This window comes from Lonchura striata, chromosome 3 (genome assembly GCF_046129695.1).
Source record: "Lonchura striata isolate bLonStr1 chromosome 3, bLonStr1.mat, whole genome shotgun sequence".
Lineage (NCBI taxonomy): Eukaryota > Metazoa > Chordata > Aves > Passeriformes > Estrildidae > Lonchura > Lonchura striata.
The window spans coordinates 17,114,597-17,136,966 of record NC_134605.1 but is presented as its reverse complement, the minus strand read 5'-3'; the positions used below and the strand labels follow the sequence as shown (position 1 = coordinate 17,136,966).

The 22,370-nt window shown below is 40.9% G+C and overlaps 1 protein-coding gene across 2 annotated transcripts in view; it reads left to right on the top strand.

The window, feature by feature from the left end:
* The first annotated feature begins 976 nt into the window (after positions 1-976).
* Positions 977-22,370, top strand: part of WDR26 (WD repeat domain 26) — a 38,040-nt gene continuing 16,646 nt past the window's right edge. For both annotated transcript variants that reach the window (XM_077781911.1, XM_021543295.3), the window contains exons 1-10: positions 977-1,345; positions 2,865-2,964; positions 3,081-3,137; positions 9,677-9,813; positions 10,372-10,469; positions 11,251-11,407; positions 15,982-16,120; positions 19,555-19,695; positions 20,976-21,095; positions 21,833-21,978. In XM_077781911.1, coding sequence (XP_077638037.1) covers positions 987-1,345; positions 2,865-2,964; positions 3,081-3,137; positions 9,677-9,813; positions 10,372-10,469; positions 11,251-11,407; positions 15,982-16,120; positions 19,555-19,695; positions 20,976-21,095; positions 21,833-21,978 — 1,454 coding nt within the window. In that variant the 5' untranslated portion in view covers positions 977-986. The remainder of the gene's footprint in view (positions 1,346-2,864; positions 2,965-3,080; positions 3,138-9,676; positions 9,814-10,371; positions 10,470-11,250; positions 11,408-15,981; positions 16,121-19,554; positions 19,696-20,975; positions 21,096-21,832; positions 21,979-22,370) is intronic.

Here is a 22,370-nt window from a genome sequence, read left to right as displayed (position 1 = left end):
CCAGTGTCCCATCACTCCCACGTGAAAGAACTTCTTCCACGCACCCAACCTAACCTTCGCCTCTTTCTGTTTGCACCGATTTCTCCCTGTCCAGATTGCATCAGGAAACCACCTGAGGGTGGAAATTACCGGGTCACCTCCACGGTGCCACAGGGACGGCCGGTCCCACCGGGACACGCCGGGGCAGCGGGCGCCCGGCGCACCTCGTGGCGAGCCCCCCGCCCCTCTGCCAGGCGCGGGCACACACCGGGCACACACCGGGACCCCCGGGAGCCCCCCGGGCACGGCGCCCCCGGCTCCCGCCGGCACCGCGGGACCCCGCGCGGGCGGCGGCCACCCGGGCGGTGCCGTTGCGGCGTCCCCGTCCCCGTCCCCGCCGGGGGCCGCCCCGCCGCCGCCCCCCGGCAGCCGTGGGGCCGTGCCCACCGCGGCCCCGGGCGGCGGAAGTGTGTGTAGGGGGCAGTGCAGGAATTTCCTGTGACGTCCCGGCCCGGACTCCATTAGGTGCAGCTGGGCTGAGAGGAGACAAACCCGGCGGGCAGCGAGCGGAGCGGGCCGGGCGCCTGGGGCTGCCGGGCGGGGGCTCAGGGCAGCGGCGGCCGCCATCGCCAGAGGGAGCCCCGAGCGGGCGGCGGCGCTGCCTCCGGGACCCCCGGCGGGCGCAGGGCCCCGCTCCGCCTCCCCTCGCCCCCGCCGCCTCCCCCTCCTCGCCCCCCCGGCTTCCCACCACGGCCGCTCTCGGCGAGGAAACTCTGGCCTCCGCTTCCTCCTCCTCCGACTCGGACACCGGCGGAGCCTCCCCGCCCCCGCGGAAGAAAGCCCGGGCCTCCCCGGCGGCGGCGGAGGGAGCAGGAGAGCCCGGGGCTTCCGCGGGCAGAGCAGGCCTCACCTCGTCCCAGTCCCCCTCGGTGCCCGCCGGGCTCGCCCCCGCCGCCGCCCCGCTCAGAGGCAGCAGCAGCAGCAGCGGCGGCATCGCCGGCAGCGCCATGCAGGCCAACGGGGCGGGAGGGGGCCAGCAGCAGCAGCAGCCGCCGCCGCAGGGCCCGGAGCTGGGCTGCCTGGGCGCCCAGAACGGCGAGGCCTCGGCGGGCACGGCCGCCGGGGAGCAGCTGGCCCACGCCAACGGGCTGCTGCCCTCGGCCAACAGCGGCGGCCCCGGCGGCGGCAGCCCCGGCGGGCTCGGCGTCAACAACGGGGTGCCCGCCGCCGGGGGGCCCGGCCCGGCCGCCGCCGAGCTGGGGGGCGGCGGCGGCGGCAGCGCCCTGAAGAAGAAGAAGCGGCTCTCGCAGTCCGACGAGGACGTGATCCGGCTGATCGGGCAGCACCTCCACGGGCTGGGGCTCAAGTAAGTGGCCGCGGTGGGCGAGGGGCAGCGCGGCCGGGGCGGGGGGCAGGCTCCTTCCTTCCTTTCCTGCGGCGCCCTGACCGGAGGGTCCCCCCGGGGCCGGGGCAGCCCCGCCGTCCGCGGGGAGGGTCGGTGCGGGGCCTCGGGGAGGATGGGCAGCCCCAAGCGGGGAGGAGGGCAGAGGAAGGGACCCCCGGCGCGGGGGGGCTTGGTGGCCAAAACTGCCCCGTCGCAGCCCGGTGGTCTCCGGCCAGGGGAGAGCAGTGCCCGGCTGCTAGGGAGAGCGGTGGGGCAGGCCCGCTCCCGGGAAAATGGGAGCCGGAGCTGTGTTTTTGCAAGCCCGTGCCCGTGTGTAGCGAAGGGACAGGACAGGAGCTTCCCCTGCCAGGGATGGCAATATGGAAGTCGAGTTGCACACCGATAAGGGTAGATCGATACCGATGTGTTAGTGGGGGAGAAGTTATCTGGTAAACATAATGGAGCCCGCAGCTGGGCGTGGGGGGGCGGCTTTTCGCTGATGAGCTCCAAGATTTGGCTTGTCAGCTCGGAGGAAACGACACAAAGTAAACTGCCACTTAAGAAGGCCGATTGGTTTCACTCTGGAAACCTTTGGCCCTCTAAGTGGTGAAGGCCTCTCTAGATTTGTGCTGGACATGTGTTTGTGCTAATAATCTTGCTTGTAAACAATAAATGAGAATGTTGGCCCTTTCTTAAAATCAGAATAGAGACAATAATTTCCCAGTGGAATAGGGGAAGTCTAAAGTATTTAATCATAACACTTTGTGAGTAAAGCTAAGTGACTAGCCAGTGTAACTAGCCAATATGTCATCATTTTGGAAGGAGGGTAGAGAAGTCCTGCAAAGTGCTTATGTAGCCACAAAAGAAGTCTTCAAAACACTGCAGAATGGGTCAGCTATAAAGAACATATTCCATAAAATAAATTGCCTCTGACACAAGAGGCAAGTTTACAGCAGCAGACAACTCGTGACTATTCATAGATGACACCACAGTAAATAAGCTATTTTTAGTATAAAAGGGGGAGGGCTACAGGTTCCTGAGTTTGTTTATTTTTTTTTAAGGAGCCAGTCTTTTAAGAAGTGATGAAGAAGAAAAAATTAGGCCTCTACCAGATGTTTTAGCTCTCCTTGTTAATTTAGGGGGGGAGGTAGGGAGGGGGCAGGGGATGGCAGCCAGTAGCTAACAGCTTTCTAGACTGTATCTTCCTTCATGAAGTTTATCTTCTGTGCAGGGCTGGCTGTTTGTGGTGGCTGGTAAGTCACGTACTTTATGGTACTTCAGCAAAGCTTTCAAGTTCCTTGACAACTTCCTTTAGGTAGAGGTAGCTTTTTACATGTTTTAGGCAACTGAGATCATCTGCTTGAACAAGCATCTGAATCTGGTCGTCATATTCTTGTTTTATTAAAGTTACTTTAAAATATGATAAACTGTTAATCGTAGCAGGCGGTGTATTTGTGAGGGTGCAACTGGTCGGGTTTTTTACACTGTATCTCTCCTGCAGCCAGACTGTTGATCTTCTCATGCAAGAGTCAGGATGTCGTTTAGAACATCCTTCAGCTACCAAATTCCGCAATCATGTCATGGAAGGAGAATGGGATAAGGTAACGTAGGGCTTATAGGACTGTATTAACCACTGCTGAAATTTATAGTATCTATGAGAGAATTCAAAATTCATCCTCCTTATATACTTTTTTTTCTCTTATGCCAATTTCTGCAGGCTGAGAACGACCTGAATGAACTTAAGGCCTTAGTGCATTCTCCGCATGCAATTGTGGTAAGAGGCACACTTGAACTCTTTCAGAGCTGTGTAGTTGGACTAATTGTAGTGGTGTAATCTTTCACTATGGAGTTGGTGTCCATAGTTCTTGTTTTCTCTTTTTTGTTTACTTTAAGCTGCTTGCATGCTGTCTCAAACGTCATACTAATCTTTTTTTTCAGAACTTTTTGTAGAATAGAATATGAGATAGGCAGCCCAAAAGTATTGAGGCTAAGATTTGGTGTACTGAATGTTAAAATTCTATTAAACATACCTAAATGATAAAATATAAATCCTGTCGCAATCCTAAAATAGGTCAGTTTCTGTAGAAACTGCCTATGTTGAATGCTAATTTCAACCTTGAAATACTTCTCACAATCTCTGTGTTTATAGGAGTTAGGTTTTCTTGAGGGAAGAGAAGTTTAGAAATGCACTAATACTAATGTGGAGTTGGCATTGTAATAGGACATTACAAGAATATAGAGGCTACTATACACCATGAACAATACTGTTGCTTTTCCAGATGGCTTTTAAAGAGCAAATGCATTTGTATTGCTGTTTGGGATTTTATTTAGAGCTTTTTCTCTTTGTGTGGCTTTTTTTAAAAAAAAAAAAAAAAAAAAAAAAAGATAAACCTAGAAATAGAAGGTTGGTAGATCCTGTGACTCGACAATTACAATATGTGTTATGATTTCAGTTGCTTTGAGTAAAGTGTTTCTTGTTTTGATTTTTGGATCTCAAGATGCAAATCATCGCTTGGCTCTTCAAGGAGCTTGCTCTCTTGTGTTTAAACGTTTATTTTAATGAGATGAAGTTACAACAGTTATGGTCACTTAGGAAGCCAACAGTATCAAGGCTTTTTGAAGTATCTGTGACTGTAAACAATGAGGAATCAGCTGATGGCTGCTTAGTTCCACTTCTAGCTGATTCATTTGTTGTCAAGACAATTTCCTGTCTGGTGGGGGAGGGAGAAAAAAAGAGAACAGGAAATGAAGTAGGAAAAACAGATGTTTAACAAAACATCAGAGGGTACTTGACAGAAATTTACATTTGATTGTATTAATTTAGTGAAAGCTTAGCACCTCTTAATTAGACCAGTGGTTCACTTTCTCTTTTGTCAAAGACCTGAAGGAGTTGAGGATACTGCATGCAGCTTTCAACAGTTTGTGCAGCCTGAAAGTATGGAACTGCTATATGGGAATATGAATGGTCATTTGAAACAAATTTTCTCATGTTTTTATCTTCTGAAGTTAGAAAGTTTGTCTGTGGTATTAAAATGTTTTGCATGTTAGTGAGTCAAGAGGTTTAACTGAACTATCAACATTGTACTTCTTGGAGAACTCAATTTGAGAAAAAAGAATGTTTTCCTTCTGTTGTTCTGAAGGGCTCCAAGAGCATTATTAATATTGATACCTTAACTGGTTCCATAAAGCTTGGTGCAGTAAAAACACTTGGTTTAGACTGAACTTTACCAGTATTAACTGTTTTATTTTTAAAGTTGATCTCCTTTATATTAACTTCATATAATTTAAAACGGGTGACAGTTTTGAATATCTTACATGTGTAAGCATTCTTTGCAAGGATAAGTTGAGCTTGTGTGTGTTCCATTGCGTGCACAGAGTCTCCTCCTCCCTCACTGTCCAGCTTCTGTGCTCATGGTTGAAGCTCTGGGTGGGTATTAGTGCTGTCAGCAGCTGGGAAGGTAGAGAAAGATCATTACAGGTAAGGAGGGATGCTTTGTGCTCTGTAGGAATTCCCCACTGCAGTAAAGTCAGACCTAATGAAGGGGATAAATGTCTTGATCAGGAAAAGTCCAAACAGGATGCTGCTGCAGGTAGCTCTTTAAAAATAGAAAACTGGCTTTTGAGTTTCCTGACTTGTGACTCACACTGTATGACTAGATGTTTTAAAAATGTGCGCGTACAAGAAGAATGGGTACCTAAAAATTTAGATGACACAGGGAGTATTTAACTAAGTAGGGTGTGTGTTTTGTGGTTTGTTTTTGGTTTGTGGTTTGGGTGGGTTTGTTTTTTTTCTTTTTTTTTTTTCCTCACAGTTAATATGACCTGGACAAAATAACCAGGATACATAGTTGCTTTTGAAATGTCTGGTCAGTAAAGGGAGATGCATATGTATTTAAAAAATCCTACTAGTGTTTAATTTCCTGATTTCTGCTAAGTGCTTTAAGTTCTACAGATGAAAACACTAAATTTGAAGTGCCCGATGTCAATTTTTAAAGCTTCGATGCAGTGTGTTGATACTGGGGGGGAGGGTGTGGTGGCACACAGGACAGTTTGCTATTTCTGTTAGTGTTAACACAACTGAGTGCTGTGCAGTGTATGAGTAGTCATGTTTACTTTTCCAGCATATAAGATACAGCTGCCTTACAAAATCTATAGGAAAACTTTATAATTGAATCAAGCATGATGTTTTTCCTTCAGTAACAGTTAAAAAACACCAACTTCAAGCCAGCCTGAGGTTTTGCTTACTTTGGGGCTACTCAAGCATGTGATGGCATATGTCTTGGGTACTTAATTGCACCTAGGAGGAAACTTTGGGGTTATTCCTCTCCAATCATCCAAAAAATACCTTAAAATTGTTCTCTTTACTTATTCCAGAGGTATACAGCCTGCAGCAGGCAATACCATCTAAAAAGTGAGCTAAATATTATCATTTGATTAAAGTGCTCCACCTGCCTGCGTGGTGTCCCTCTTGCTGCCAGCATTAAGGGCAGTTCCCTACTGGGGTTAATTGCTCCCTGTGTGGCAGGACTCGGTATGGTTGAAGCCTTATTAAATTCCTTGCTGAATTCTGTAGAGCACAATGTTTTCTGCCCTTTACATATCAGGGCGTTTTAAGTTTTGGATTGTTTTTTTTAGTGCTACCATCAATGTTTTACAAAACTCTCACAGTAAAAAACTACAGCATAAAGAAAACTGAGGTCTTAGTTCTGCAGGCTGTAAGTAGTAGCTACTGTGTTGAGTTTGTTTTGAAACATCTGCTGATAATTTCACCATGTGTTTTAGCTACCTATTTAATTTCAAAGAGCACTTGTTTCAGCAATGTTTACTTATTTTAGACTCCTAGTACATTAATAAAACTGTTGTGGAGCTTGCTAAGATACACAGGTGGAAAATAACACCAAAATCTAGACCTAAAGTTAGTTTTCATTTTGTTCATCAAACTTCTGAAGATTCACTGCTGGTTACAGTTAATGATCAGAATGGCCCAATTTCTTGCCTGTGTGCAGTATGTTTGTCCTGCTCCTTTCGCAGCTTTGTTTGCTGAGGTTTTCATCTTTTTCACTGCTTTGTTTGCTGAGGTTTTCATCTTTGGTTATGCAGTGATGGTGAGTTACGTACATGCCAGACTTCCTAGAATTTAGGATTCTGGCTTTCCTAATAACAGTTAGGGCAAGGAAGGAGAACAGTACTAAGCATTTGTGTTAGTAATCCAAGGCTGTAGTTTGAAGAAAGAAAAATGCTAATAGTGCATACATTGAAGCAAGCAAACAAAACCCTGTAAATCTGTTAACTCTTAGTTTTGCCCCAGGGTAATCAAAGTTCAATTTACACTTAAATAATAGCTTGTAGAAACAACAAAGTAATGCACTTTATCCTCATCCTCTGTGTAGAGGTGAAAGACAGGATGAGATAGTAATAACTGAATAAAACCAGACAGACTGCAGTGCTGGCACTTGGATTGGACTTTTCCAGGGGTCCATCAGGGTTAGGAATCTTGGCTATAAGCTAAGCAAAGGTGGTGTATGAATTTTAAATTGTTCAGCAGTAATGAGTGTAATGATGTTGAATTTCCGTTGCAAACACTGAGATGATAATAAATCCCAGGCACTTGTGTTACTTTGTTATGGTTTTAATTATGGTCATTTTGAATTCCCCTCTCTGTAAGGCAACTAAGGAGAAAGAATAAGCTACTTAATCAGTGGAGTTTGTGCTTTTGATTTACAGTTGTCAGTATTTTCAACAGTTCTCTTTCCTTCCAGAAGAGGTTGTTTGGGCTGTGAAAGAGATGATGTACCCAAAATGGTCTTGAATTTTGTACAGGGTGGTGTTGGAAGAAATTAGGAGTAGTATTAGGAGGGTGTAAAGGAGTTGAGAAAAATCTGTTTGTCAGCAAAGACACTAATTGCACAAAAATGAGAAGTAGGAGGCCATGAGTGTCCCAGTGTTGAAAAATTACTTGCAGTGTGATGTTACTGGAGTATGACTCTTGCCTTAAGGAAATTCATGCCATTGTTTGAGTATGCTGTAGGGCAAGTTTTGGAGCAGTTACCAGAACAGCTTAGCAATTCAATTTCCCCCATGAAGACTTTAGTCCCTGCCCTCTGTTATCAATAAGTTGCTTATCTCTTATTCTAATTCTCCATTATGGGAATGCTAGATTGCTGCATGAAATGTATAATATTTTGTTTTTCTGGAGGCCTTTATGTTCCTAATATGCCTAATTCACACATGGCACTGATGAGCTCTTTTTTTAAGAAATACTTTCTAGCCTAGAACTGAAATTACACCTCTTTGGCAACAGCATTTTTAATGGTAATATTCCTGTAATGCTTTCATGGAATTCCTGAGACTGCTGTTATAAAACCCATGTTACAGGGTTTTTCTACTCTTTTTAGATTTTCCTCTAACAAAATTAAATTAATGTGCCAAGTCCTGAAAGTAAGGAGGGAGAAAAGGTAGGAAATATGTTATAAATTAAATGTCACACGCAGTGGATGGAGAGGGATGATAGGGGAGGGATTACAGTTCTTATTCCAAACTGGAAATATCAGTCTGTTTCTGATCTGGTGGTGATCATCAGTGTGAGGTGACCAAAAGCAGTGAAATATAGTGTGTGTCTGCTACCTGGGCATTTCCATGTATCCTGGAAAGCATGTGCACAGCTGGTGGGGGAAGTTCTTGCCTCTCCTGCTGCTGGTATATAAGCAAACAGTGTGGGGTCTGCTGGCCTGCTGTATGGAGCCAATGGCCTGCTGTATGGAGCCAACCACTGGGCTAGTAAATAATTGGAATATCTTTAATTTGGTTTTTCATATGTCAGAACATCAAAAAAAGTTGTCTCACCTGGATGAACTGTACAGTAATGGTCTAATAATTCCAAATACAGATAAACTAAAGAGCTGGATTGGGAGTGTAATACAGGTTTGCCTATCAGATACAGGACAGCAGAGCACTACAGACAAGTTTGAACATAAATCATCTTTACTGTGTCATGTTTTATGCTTCACAAAGCTGTGTGGTAAATTAATAGCACTGTATGTGGAATCTTCATTCTTTTGAAGAACTGAATGTCTCTGGAAATGAAAATGCATTATGTTTTAACTCTGAATTTAACATCTAGTGAGCCTTAAACTTTGATGTGAGCTTTAATAGGACAGGAACATCTTAAACTTCCTGATTATCCCTCTACTTAAGGAGGCTGGCAGTGTGTTTGTAACTAAGTAAACATTGACCAAATATGAGCATGAAAATAGTGAGGTGCCTGAGGTCTGATGAAAGCAGAGGAAACTGGTGGTGTATTCATTAGAAAAGCAAATGTAGTTTGCTACACTTTATCTCCAGTCTATGTCTTAACAGTTTGTCTAAGCATGAACATTTTCCTAATTTTCCTCTTCAACCTGATGAGTTTTTGGACTAAACCTGGCATTTCTGGTAGCAGTAAAGAATATGTGCAAACACAAGATACTTGCTTTTATCCAGAAACAACCAAAGTGTGTTCGTACTAAATTACTATTAAAAATTTTAACATAGTAACTTAATGCCTAATTTATTTTTTTACTCACAGATATTTGTTAGCAGAGTGGACTTTTCTTTTTTTTTTTTAAAGAAAACAACTAAAAACTGTAAAAGTGAAAGGAATGCTATGAAGTTACAGCACTTAATTCAGAGTGTTGAAGTGACTCCTAAATATAGGAAACTGGTTTTTTTTCTGTAATACTGAAAACAACACCCAAGGAAAACAAGTAAACGTGGAACTACAAAAAAAAAAAAACCAAAAAAAACCAACCAAAAAAAAACCAAAAAACACCACCCCAAAACTTAGGCCGTGTCAGTTTGTTACTATTACATTTTATACAGCTATGCAAACAATCTGTGTCAACACCTATGTAAGCAGTGTGAGAACTTGATGAGTTGCCCTGTGTTCTGTGCTGTCATGCAGTCTTAAATATGTGAGTAGCTGATTTGGGGTCCTTTTGTTGATGGAATGTTTTGCCAGAAAACCTGAATAATGCAGGGTTTAAAGAATGATGACTAAAGAGAAAGCCGGTGAAAATGGGAACAATTGCAGGAGAGATCTGAGGAATGATAGGAACATACTTGGAGCCCCATCAGGCAGGGAAGAAATTCATGGATAGCTTAATAGCTGCACTGTTGTTGAAAAGCCAACAAAAGAAATTGAGTAATGAAACATTACTTAGAGCTGTCTTTCTGAAGGGCATAGTAGAATGGTTTCTACTGTTCTGTTTAGGCTCAAACGTTTTCTGAAACTTCAGTCAACCTTTTTCCCCTGACTGCTGCTTTCTGTCATGTCAGAGGATGAAGTTTTTGCTGCTGCAGCAGAAGTACCTGGAGTACCTGGAGGATGGCAAGGTCCTGGAGGCACTTCAGGTTCTACGCTGTGAACTGACGCCTCTGAAATATAATACAGAACGCATTCATGTCCTCAGTGGGTAAGTGTTTGGATTTTGAGAGCACTTGCAGAGAAGTTTTTTAAGGAAGTCTATGGCTTTTGATAGCTGATGTTGTGAAGACTCAAGCTACTATCCTGGTGAATAATAAGCTGTACTGAGATGTGGTAGAATGCTAAGTAAAGAATGCTGTTCAATAGACAGTATTTTGTTTCAGATGTTTGAAAACAACCAGATGATGATATATTTTAATACTACTAGAACCCAAATTAATTTGTATGTATATATGTATGGTCGGTTGATCTTGAGAATTATTAGCCAGTTTCCTTAAAATTTAATTGAGTTTAATCTGGTTTGTTCTTAGATGAAAATAAGACATTTCTAGCATCCTAAAATTGTGTTTGGTTTTCTTTTTTGTATGGGCAGTTTGCAGATGTGTGTTTGTGTGCAATAGTTTCCTGCCTTATTCCATGTTGGTCTCAAGCTTAACTTACCTGTTCACAGTTCGTTAAAAATGTTATGATATGTATCATGCTTAAAAGTGAAAAGAATGATTCCAAAAAGACTTGGTCTGTTGGTGTATGTGCACTTTTGAAACAGGTACCTGATGTGTAGCCATGCAGAGGACTTGCGTGCAAAAGCAGAGTGGGAAGGGAAAGGAACAGCTTCCAGATCTAAACTTTTGGACAAACTCCAGAGTAAGATGTTCTAGTGTTTAGAATTTCTTCTCACCTCTCTTAAATCCAGTGTAATTTACACATCCCAGGGAATTGACTGTGTTTGCTGGCTGGTTGGTTTTTTGTATTTCTTGGTTCATGGGGATACCTTTAGGTGTCTTTACCCTTTGATCTTTTGTACCTAACCTTTTGCTTTCTCTGATAAACTGTAGTAAGAACTGTTACTTCTTGGCTCTGTTACATTCAGTAATGATATAACTTGGTGATCAAATGTGTGGTTTAGGGAGGGGTAAGTGTGTGTTATAAAGGCCAGCCACAGTGAGTGGTGGAAACCAAGTGTGGTCTATAACCAGTAGTTATACAGGTACTGGTTGATAGTGGTCTCATACTTTGCTCTGAATTATGATTTCTCCTCTCTTGTGGCTGTTGCAATACTCTGATAAAACCCATGGTGTTCATTTTCATAGTGCTGATAGAGAATTCCTTAAAGGAACACAGCTGGTGGTGGTGTTATGCAGCTTTATAGATTTTATTAAATACTGAGTTTTGAGTTAGCTTTTGTAAATGGCCTGTTGGCCAGGACAGCATACTCTATAATAACAAATACCTTGCATACAGCTCTGCTTTCCAGAAGTTCATGCTTCTAATTCCAGGTGTATAGCTGTAAATTCAACAAGCTGTGTGCTATTATTTACTAAGGTCTCTTCTAAAACCACTCAAATCAAGGTATGCTCTTACTTGTAACTTGCTTTTGATAAGTCTTTTTTTCTTCATTTGTTTTTCCTTCCTAACTCCTCTGAAGCCTACCTGCCCCCGTCAGTGATGCTTCCTCCGAGGCGTTTACAGAACCTGCTCCGCCAGGCTGTGGAACTCCAACGGGACCGGTGCCTATATCACAACACCAAACTAGACAGCAACCTAGATTCTGTCTCGCTGCTAATAGATCACGTTTGTAGTAGGTAAGAAACCTTCCTGACTTTGGAGATGGGCAATCTTTTCTTGGTCTTTTAAAATAATCTGATTGTTAGCAGAAACATGAAAATTCTTGTGAGCTGGTTTAACAGGATTTTGCTGGGGAAAAGCAGTTTTAGCTAAATGGGGGAGTAAAGAAGGTGTGTAGAGGAGATTTTGGTAGCTGGATGTGGGGTAATGGGATCAGACTGAAACTTAAAAATTTTAATCAGATTGAAATAAAAAGAAGATACTGCTATGCTAATCCATAGCCACTTGTTTCTTGTCATTTTGGATAGCCAGTCTATTCATCAACACAGGCTTGCTGTGTTTTTCTCTGGAGAATCAGTAATGTGTTGCTTATCCAGACTGTCTTCAGGGTTACTGGAATGCTGAAGCATGCTTCTATGATCTCAACTTTCAGCTGTAACTGTAAGAGTGGACACAGGTGCTTTTAGACACAAAGGTTAAAACAGAGGAGGAATGTGCAGTTGAGTTTTCTGAGTTACATAATACATAACATTCATAATATAAAGAACTATTTTCTCAGATTTGTAAGGTACTAAGAATTGGGTGTCCCTTACACCTTTATATTGGCTCTTTAGACAGACTGGATAACTTTTTTTGTGACAAAATGGAAGGCTGCTTCTGAACCTTCAAAATTCAATACTCTTAATAGACATGAAACAGAAAGGTGTTTGTTTTTAACAGAAGGCTTATTTGAGCAGTTTTTCCTCATCTAGGAAAACCTGGCTAAGGACTTAAAGACTCAGTGTAGCTTTTATGGAAAACTGTGCTGTACATGGTGCATTAAGGGAATAAGGGCTGTATTGGATATCCTTATATACTTGTCCAGGTAGCAGGCTAACACTTGGGCTTTCAGGGGAATTAAAAGGTTAGCTCATCTGAGGAAGGTAATCAAGAACTGATAAACTTGCTCATAGAGTTTTCTGAACTCAGCTGCTTTGACTTGCATTCTTGGGTTACTTGGAATCAGTTTTTAAAAATGCAGACTTCCATAGTACTTTGCTGTAGCCATCTTAAGGTTTGAAAATTACTGTCTTTGGCACTTTATATATTCAAGTAGCCTTTTAGCTTACAATTTTGCTGCATTGCATTGTTTCAGCAGTTGTATATGTGTGTGCAGACATTTGAATGTTGCCCATTTTAAGAGCTGTTGACATTATCATGTACTGGTATTGTGGCTTCCCTCCTTTAGAAGCAAGTCTTAAAATCAGACTGCCTAGAAGAGATTTAACCTTTAAGCAAGTCCATGAGTAATACTGGCTGTTGTGCAACAGGTTTGATATAACTAATCAAATCACAAGGAGCCTTCCAGATCACTGTGAAGAGTTTGATTTACTGAAGCCAGGCTACAGAGAGCCAGATAGAAAAGATAATATATGCAACAAACCTGGGTTTGAATTTCTCCCACTGGAATCTATTTGCTGACATAAAAGTTTGGCCATAGTTTGGGTTTTTGTTTTGTTGATTCCTTTTTTTTTTCACTAAAGTAGCACTTCCTAAACTTGCATATTTGCTATGTATATACATACATAGATACTCATGGCTATTGTACTTAAAAAATCCAGCAACAACAAGAACCCCAACTAAAAAAGTACTCAAAAATCTTCCATTCTGTCTGCATCCTGTCGTAGGGGTCTGCCTGTTGCAGTTTGTGGTGTGCTGTATGTGCTGCCATGCTTAGGCATAGTGAGGTGAGTTAGATAGTGGAAGCCAAATTTTGATGGAAGTGACAAGAAGTAATAGTAGTCTAATAGCTTAGACAGTTTGTCCTGTGCTAATTGATTGATATAATGCTGAGAAGTTGCCCCTATTTAGTTCAAACAAATCCCTTTTGGACTTATATTTGGCAATATTTTGGTTAAGCATGCTTGAATTGCACTAACAGGCAAAATGATTTTTAACTGTAAAATTCACTTTATAAGAGTGGGAGAGATGAGTGAGGCACTACGGGGAGTGAAGGTGAAGAATTTCATGTTATTGTGCCAGGGATTTTTTTAGTAGAGAATTGATGCTCTTGGGGATGATGATTTTTGGTTTTGAGAACCTTCAGCCTAGTTGGGTATGTTGCAATTTTTTTGTTCATTTGCTTTTTTGTTTTCTTTGTTGAGGAATAAATTTTTCATTGTATGTACAGGGAATAAAATGGTATCTATTTAGTGTCTTATTTTATAATTTTGAACTTGTGTAAATACAACAACGATAAACTTTATTAGATGCTTTATCTCAGTAAGTGAATGACATAATTCAGGTGTTTTGTGCTGAACAGAACAATTTCTAATGAAACACTTAAAAAAAAAGAAGAAAAATCTTTAAGCTTCACTAATATCTAATTACCAAAACCAGAAGCTGTTAAGACTACTGGTTCTGGTTTCTTGTTTCAAGACTACTGCTATTTCCTTCCACAGCCAGGTTATTTAATGTGGCTTTGCTATCTGTGAAGTCAAGCTTGCTGAGTTCTGTTTCACTAGTTAAGTGAAGAGGACTTTCTGTGGGAACCCTCTGGTCCAGCTGGGTTGTGAACAGCCATAATTCAGTATTGGGATGTGTCTGCTGCAGCCCTAATAACTGTGTCACCCCTTTTAGGAACCTAAAGGTTTCTTACTAGGAAAATGGTGTGCTTCAGCATTATCCTGCTTGCTTTACATGCCTACAAAACCTTGGCTGCTTTTCTTATGCTTTAAGATGGAAGGGCTGTTGTTCCATAGAGTATTATTTTTAAAAGAAATGTGCTGAAAAGACTTTCCTGGGACACAGCATACCCCTTGTACTTGGTGTGAATTATGGATGCAGCCTCACCTACTAGGGCAAGTTGCTGCTCAGAGCAAAAACATTCTTTTATAACAGTATGGCTAAATAATAATGAAACACTGCTCCTGTGGGTGCACATCTGTGTAAGGGCTTGCCTGCTTCCCTCTGGACTTCAGGGAAAACAAAATCTTCTTTCATGGGTGGGGCTTTTTTTACCTTGGATTTAGTGTTCTTCCAGGGGCAATCAGGCAGTTCCTGGTCAGCTGAAAGCAGGAGCAGAACACACTTGTGTTTCTCTAGAAACAAGTAAGTATAGACATATCCAAGGAAGCCAAATATATATATATATATATGTACATTTTATCCTTCTCTACCATAAGACAGGAAATGAGACTGTATGGTTGTTCCGTGCTGCTTGATAGTCTTGAAGCACAGACTAGGAAGCCTCTTCTAATAAAAGAAAATGGACTGAGAGGGTAGAGACACTATGTGCAGCAGAACTTTTTCTAGCTTCAGGGAAGAAGTAGATTTTTAGGTATCTGTCAGCCTGGCTGCTACCAAACTGTATTTGTAAACATGAATGTGAAGGAAGTAAGTTTTCTGCTTAAATTAATGGGGAGGTTGTTTGACTTCTTTCATTTTTATTTTATTTCCTTTGGTGAGTGGGTTGTGATGTGGTTTTGTTGTTTTTTGGTTGGTTTTCTTGAGCCAGTTTATCTCCAGTGATAAATACAACTGTGTATTCACGGGCACCGTCATTCCCTTAGTGTCACTGTGTCCCATCAGAGTTGTGTTGCCCTGTTGCACTGGGTGTTGTAAAAACTCAGCTTAAGACTAAACCACTTCAGGATCCCTGCAGTTGAAGAAAACGTGCCTGTGGTTAGCTTAGTGTATCTGAACAATGAACTTGTACTTCTTGAAGTATTACTTCAAATTAAAGACATCTGCTATCAAAGGCTATATTTATTTTATCTTAGATCTGAAATTGTTATTTGAAAGCTCATAGGCAAGATTTAAATAAAATAAAGCTTGTCTCCAGTTCTCACCTAACTTAATTTGACTGTTAGCTTTTTTGGTGTATAGCTAGAATACTAAATATTGACTCTAGAGGAATGTTTGAATCTTCTTCAGTAGTTTATCATGTAATATTTTGTTTGATAAACACAGCATTTTATGAAGTAGTTTTGATTTTGTAAAAGAGAACTGTTCAAGTTGAAAGCTCAATGGTATCTTGCTAGTTATGCTTAAATATTGTATGTGGTACTCTGCAAAGGTGAAAAATGACAAAATAAAGGCAAAGAAGCATCTGGTTTACTGCAAGGTCACATTCAGGAAAAAGGAAGTTCTATGTAAGAATCATTTCTTAGCAAGATATAGCTAAGTGAATTAAATACCTACAAAAACCTCATGAGTAAAAACATTGCACGTTGCACCTATAATTCAAAGATCCCTATAGTATAGTATTTTCTATACAATAGAAAATTATATTGTAATAAACTGTTATACTCATGATGAAGTCAGTTTAATTCCAAGTTACATGAGAAAATAACAAATTATGCAGGTGAAATAAGAACAGTTCTATGTTCTTATGGTTAATTATGATGACTTAATGATGTGAGCTTGTTGCCAGATAAGAAACTTCATTCTGTACTTACTTGAAGCAGCTGTTAATAGAGGGGTTTTCTAAGTTGTCTGGCCTTGCATTTAAATAAGGTTTCTGTTTGACTGGTTTTTTTTTAATAGCTTGACTTTAAAAAATCTTACGGCTTTCTTATTAATCTGTGAATGCATCCCTTTGTTTTCTCAGGAAACAGTTCCCATGCTATACCCAGCAGATCCTAACAGAGCACTGTAATGAAGTGTGGTTCTGTAAATTCTCCAACGACGGCACTAAATTAGCAACAGGATCTAAGGACACAACTGTTATTATATGGCAGGTTGATCCAGTAAGTGTTCAAAGTGTGAAAATGTATATGACTTGTCTTTCCCTTTCCTTTCAGCTTTCTCCTGCTAGGATGGTGTGATTTTAGTAGGACAGGCTGACATGTACTGTAGCTCTGTTATATCCCATTCCCTGGGATGTAAAAGTTTTGTAAATCTCATAGCAGTAGGATATTTCGTACATCTTTCTTACACATATCTACTGGTATATAAATAAAGAGGCTGATTAATGAATCTAAGCCTCTTTTGACTCGTAGAGGTGATTATGAAAGTATGTCCATATATTTCATAATAATTGAAGACTGGGAATAAATTTGATCATACACAGCATTTGAAATTGCTAATGCTTGTGAAACACCATCTAAAATAAGATCCTTAAGGTTCTTTTACCACACTGCTGCAGCCTGGTATGTGAGGTAGAAAATGAAAGGTTTCTGTGTTCCATACTGGTATTCAATAGGATTTGAATCTGAGTTTTTCTTTCAGTTTAGGTTAGGAAGCCATGTAATCCGAGTCCTTTTTGCTATTAAAATGATGGGAGGACTTTAACGCCCTGTTTCATGTGCATAAATGTTGTGTAGCCCCAGAACTAACAGCAGGCACCGTGGCTTTTTCAGGCATTAGACTGCTGTGGTTTGTGTCTTATTGGGGCCAGTGTGCTCTGGGCCAAGTGCTGCATAGCAGCAAAGTTGAGTCCTGTTATTTAATTTGGAAGTTATCTGTGTTTTGTTTGTTGGTTTGTTTTTTGTTTGGTGTTTTTTTTAACGGAGTAATTTAGGTGAATTAATGATAAAACATTTTTTGGTGTTAACTTGTTATTTGGCTGTAGATGCACATCTTCCTTCTATATTGATGGGTTTTAATACTATACATCTTGATTAGCACATCTTAAAGTGAATTGTTAGCTAATAGCTGCTTAGTAAAACCACATAAATGTTTTGTGAGTGTTTAGACTAAGCCTTTTGACCAAGGGTTGCTAAAGAATAAAATTATCTAAAAAATAGTTAGTGGGAAAGTGATTTTGTAGAGTTTTATCGGTTTGTCTCCTTTTTTGAGACAAAAAAATGCAACGCTTTCAAGCAGGTGGGTGCTTAAATAGCATTAGGCCACATCAAGTGATTCACTTTCATACTTGCCAGAACATGGTTCTCACATTTCCTGTAACACTTGACAAGGTCTTTTGACCCATAAATTTAATTTGATTTTCAAGGCTTTAGGTATACAGAATTATTCTAATTTGTTTGCATAAACTACATGGAAACAAACATCCAGCAATATCTGAACAAGTGGTGGGAGAGCCCTGTTTTAAATGAACAGTGTTTGATTTTTACCCACACACTTCACACATGTGTGAATCCTTCATTTCTCCCTTTCTTTATTGCCCCTCTTGAAGTGTAAGGATATTGATCCAATGTGTTTTCTTACTTTTATACCTTGAATTTCTTATTCTTTTCTAAGACCCAGCCACATGTCTAGACTGTCTTAATCTATGTTTCTGCTGTCATTTCTGTGTGCTAATTTCAAAGTTCTGAGGAAGAGTCAGCAGCATTAAATAGTGTCTTGAGTTGACTAGGTTTGTGTGGGATGCATTATTTGACTGTCAGGAAGTGTGGCAGAATCTCTGTGGAGCACAAAGGATAAGCACCCTGTGTATCACCTTGTCTAAAATGCATCTTCTTAAGAGTTCTCCTTTAACTGGCTCATTACAAAAATCCCTTCTGCAATTTCTGAAAATTGTTGACAGGTTTTTGGTGTTTCAGCCAAGGAGCTCAGCTACTGCAGACTTGATGCCTGAATAGCTGCTTGTCATACACAACAAAAATTTGGGAAGCTGTATTTAAGGGCTAGAAGTGCTGGGATTTCTTTTGGTGGTGGGAGGTAGGTTGACTACATTTGGGGATGTTTGCCTGAAATACTACTGTTTTAGAGCATAGTATAGCAGCTTTATGGTATTTGAAGGGAAGTATGAGAGCAGTATGGAAGATAGCAACAGGCACAGAGTGCTATCATCAGAAGAGGAATATCCTTTGTATCTTGTTCCTCATGAGTTTCGAATGTGCTGAAGTGACAGGCTACTTTAATCCTGTTGTTAAAAAGAAAAAAAATTATCTGTTCCAGACAAGCTCCAGGATGTGAGATATCATCAGACATGACTCAGTTTCCTTGAAAATCACTTTAGCTATAGACACAGCAGTGTCTAATGCAGCCCAGGAATAATGATTAGAATGAAAAAGGGGTCTTGAGGAGGTCCATTCATTTGCCTCTCTTTCTCTGCTACCCTGAAGATTATTCTCGGCTCGCTTTCTTTTGAGGAATTTACTTTTTCTAGCCAGCAGAACTTCCAGTGCTGTAGGCTGGCTGAGAGTCACCAAATCCCTCACAGCTGATCCCAGGAAACAATCCTGTGTGTCACTCTTCCTCTGGTTTTTCTCTTTAGAATCAAGAAGTGCTCTGTTGATTAATACTGAAAAAAGAGAGAAGGGACAATTAGAGAAATTGAGCTAGATTTTCAAATTAGTCATGCTTTTTGAAAAAAAGGTGGAGATGTAAGCATCTGCCATGCATGGAAAAAAATGGGGGAGGGTGGGTAGGGGGAGGACAATTTGATTGCCGTTTCCAAGAGGCTTTAGAATAATTATTGTCAGCGTTTTAACAAGCTCTATTCTAATTGTGTACATGCTGTTGCCAAGAATTGGTGCTAATACTGTACTGAAACATGTTTCTGTATTTAGGAAGCCAGTGTGTGGTTGTTTCACAGTATCTAGCTGTACTATTTATTTTTACAAGCTTCTTGAAAAGTCAAGTTCCTCCGACAAAGCAGTAATAAACCAGTTGTAATATAGAGATGATACAAGATGCTGCATGTGCCAAGTATGCTTCATTCACTAAATCTGGCAAAAAACGGCTTGCTGTAGGCAACGCTTCTGAAATAACACCTCACAAGGAAGCTTTTAAAAGATCTTTCTGTAAATCTTCTTCCTTGAGCAGCACACACAAGATACATGCAAGCTGATAAAAATATTGGCACTTCAAGGTTTTTCCTTGTCAGCAGCTGTGAGGGTTTTGATTCTGTATTTAACCAGAACAGGTTTCCAACATGTCTTTCCTTTTAAGAAAGTAACTTAATTCTGTAAAATACAGATGATAATACTTTCATTAGAAATTGTAGAAAAACTTGACACTACAGAAATCTTCTGTACTAAGGCAAGTGTAATGTAAAACTTGGTACACAGTGGTCTTTCTTCAGTTTTATGTTGAGAATCACAGAATACTGGAACAAAAATACCTATGAGTGTTTTTGTTTTGAAGGTTAAAGTTAGGGCTTTCATTTTCTGACCCTGTAAACTGTCAAACCTCCCATGCTGTAGATGGTTGCTCTGGAAGTGTGAAATGTGGTGGGAGTTCATTTGCACTGTCTCAAGAACCTCTCTTGTTCCAGGACACTCACCAGCTAAAACTACTTAAGACATTAGAAGGTCATGCGTACGGGGTCTCCTACATTGCCTGGAGTCCAGATGACAACTACCTTGTTGCCTGTGGCCCGGATGATTGTTCTGAGCTTTGGCTCTGGAATGTACAAGTAAGTGGTGGCTAAGAGTGAAAAAGAAAATTTTGTGGTCAGCCTGCTGCTTTTGTTTCAATATCTAAACACTGCAGGGATGAAAAAAGCAGTTGCTGGTAACTCCTGCCAAGGTGGGAATGTAAAGAAGAAATGCTGATCTCGCTGTCCTCCTCTCAATTTGAAAAAAATAATTTGTAGTCTGAAAATGCTCTTTGGAGGACAGACCTGAAATTGAACTCCAAGTCTTAAGTGTCTGGGATTGTGCAGCAATTCTTGTGTGTGTGGTTACTATCCTTTCTGAGAAGCGATGGCATAAATGCATAGTGTGTCAGAGAGTTCCTGAAGAGGAGGACAGCAAATCAATCAAGAGAAGCAGAGGGCAGAAGTATCATTGAAGGGGGAAGCAGATGCTCATCGATGATTGTAACAAGTAGCAAAAGTAAAAGATGCAAACTATTTTACTTCATGTAATCCTCCCAGTGAAGTTAGTGAAAGAGGTTTCAATTTATGATTTTTCCATCAGGCACTTGGGCATTTTGCCATTCCCTCCATGAATTTGAAAGTCACTTTCTGCTGTTGAATTTTATGGGCACTTGAGTTGATACAAAAGCTTCCCTTGCCTTGGTTTAGAGCTGCATAGACTTCCTTGTGCTGTCTTGGACTCTGAACTAATGTAGTTTCCTAAAACAAAAACGTTCCCTTTCTTCACCCTTGGAACACTTTTCGTCTGTTTAATTAACTAAATTGGCTCAGTGAAGAGCACTGCTGACAATGCCACTCATTGGTGTTCTGGAAACCGTAGCTTTATATGCTAGGCATGAAAGCTAAATTTTGACATGGAGAGCTTCAGCTCAAGGAAAAAAATATTCTAACTATTGTGATATTCCTAACTTCTTACTAAAATGTATTTTGTCACATCTTTTCTTGTAGTCCCTACCTGCCTCCTTTCTTTCAGTGTTTTGGTTTCTTTTCATTTGATAGTGCTTGTCACTCTCTTGGCTTGTTTGTATAATTTGTTTTTGTTCACTCAAAATCTTTTAGTTGTCTGACACACCAACTATTCTATCTCTCTTGATTTTAGAGACAAAAGAAATTGACCCAAATCAAGTCCAGATTCATTGGATATACTAAAGTAGTTCTGCCTTTTCATTACATTATTCATAAATATGTGTTGCTTTTTAATAAGCCTGTTGAAATATATGCACCTCCAAACTCTGTTCATGTCAGATAAAATTACTAGTACCTCTTTGGGAAAGGGTTCTGGTATAAGGCCCCCGCTGCCTTCGTTTATTTTCCAGACTGGGGAGCTGAGGACAAAGATGAGCCAGTCTCATGAAGACAGTTTAACAAGTGTGGCCTGGAATCCTGATGGGAAGCGTTTTGTAACGGGAGGGCAGCGTGGACAGTTCTATCAGTGTGTAAGTTCTCCCCATCTGTCCCTTTGAAAGCAAAGCAAGAAATTAAAGTTTGGTTGATGCTTTTTCAGGTTTTGTGTGTGTGTACACTAAAGCTTCTAATCCTTTGTAATTCAAAGAAGCAATACATTAATGCAGGTATTTCAACAGCACTTTTGTATGGGGCAGTTTGAAGATTTTCAAAAATTTTTGCCTGCCTCGAGGATTTGTGGTCTGGAATTTTCTTAGCTGCTTCAGAAAAAAACATTAACAAAAAGCAGTAGCTTTGTCCACAAGTGTTATTATTCCATGGAATTTTGACTACGTCTTTCTTAGTTTTTGCATGCTGTCTTTGCTTAATGAAAACAAATGTGAGACCCTCATTACTTGACTAATGTTGGTTTGGGGTGGTAGTCCACAGTTTCACCATATTCTTGATTATTTTTTTCAACTGGTTCCCACAATAATAATGTAGTATGCAGACCACACTATGAAGGTCAGCTCAGTGATGGGGTGCAGGTGGCATGAGAAAATAAGTGACAGGAGGGATTCTCTGCTCTCCAGGGCAGATTCCTATAAAAGCCCTTGGTTAAATCAACCAACTCCTAATTCATTAAGACCTCCCTTATAAAGGGTAAGATTGCTTTCTGTAGCAATTGCCTGAATACAAAGTGGAAAATATTTTTATTTGTGTCACTGCTCGCTCCTCAGAAACCTAAGACTAATAGTTGAATGTCTGTTGTTTTTTTTCTTCTGCTCAGGATTTAGATGGTAATCTCCTTGACTCCTGGGAAGGGGTGAGAGTACAATGCCTTTGGTGCTTGAGTGATGGGAAAACTGTTCTAGCGTCGGACACACACCAGCGAATTCGGGGTTATAACTTCGAGGATCTCACAGACAGGAACATGTAAATGCCTCTTTATTTGGTTCTGAATTCCTGCTTCTTAGTGTCAGAAGAAAATTGAGGAAGGATGTGGGGGACAGGATGAGAAACAAGTTATTAAATGTTAAAATATGGGACAAAGATTAGTGAGTAAGTTTCAACAAGCAGCATTAGCTCAAGTATTAGAAATAACTTCTAATGCTAATATTAGAACTAATAAGTTCTAATAACTTCTAAGCACTAGAGTAGGTTTCTGGTTTTGGCATTTCTGTCATCACTAGTACTTGTAGTGTTCTCAATTCCTGGCATATTTTAGTAGATTCTGCCTTGAATTTAGGAGTTGAGGTCCAAAGTCCCTTTTGGTCTTGGTGTTTGGCCTAAATATAAACAAGTGTTGCAAACCTGGCTTGTACTGG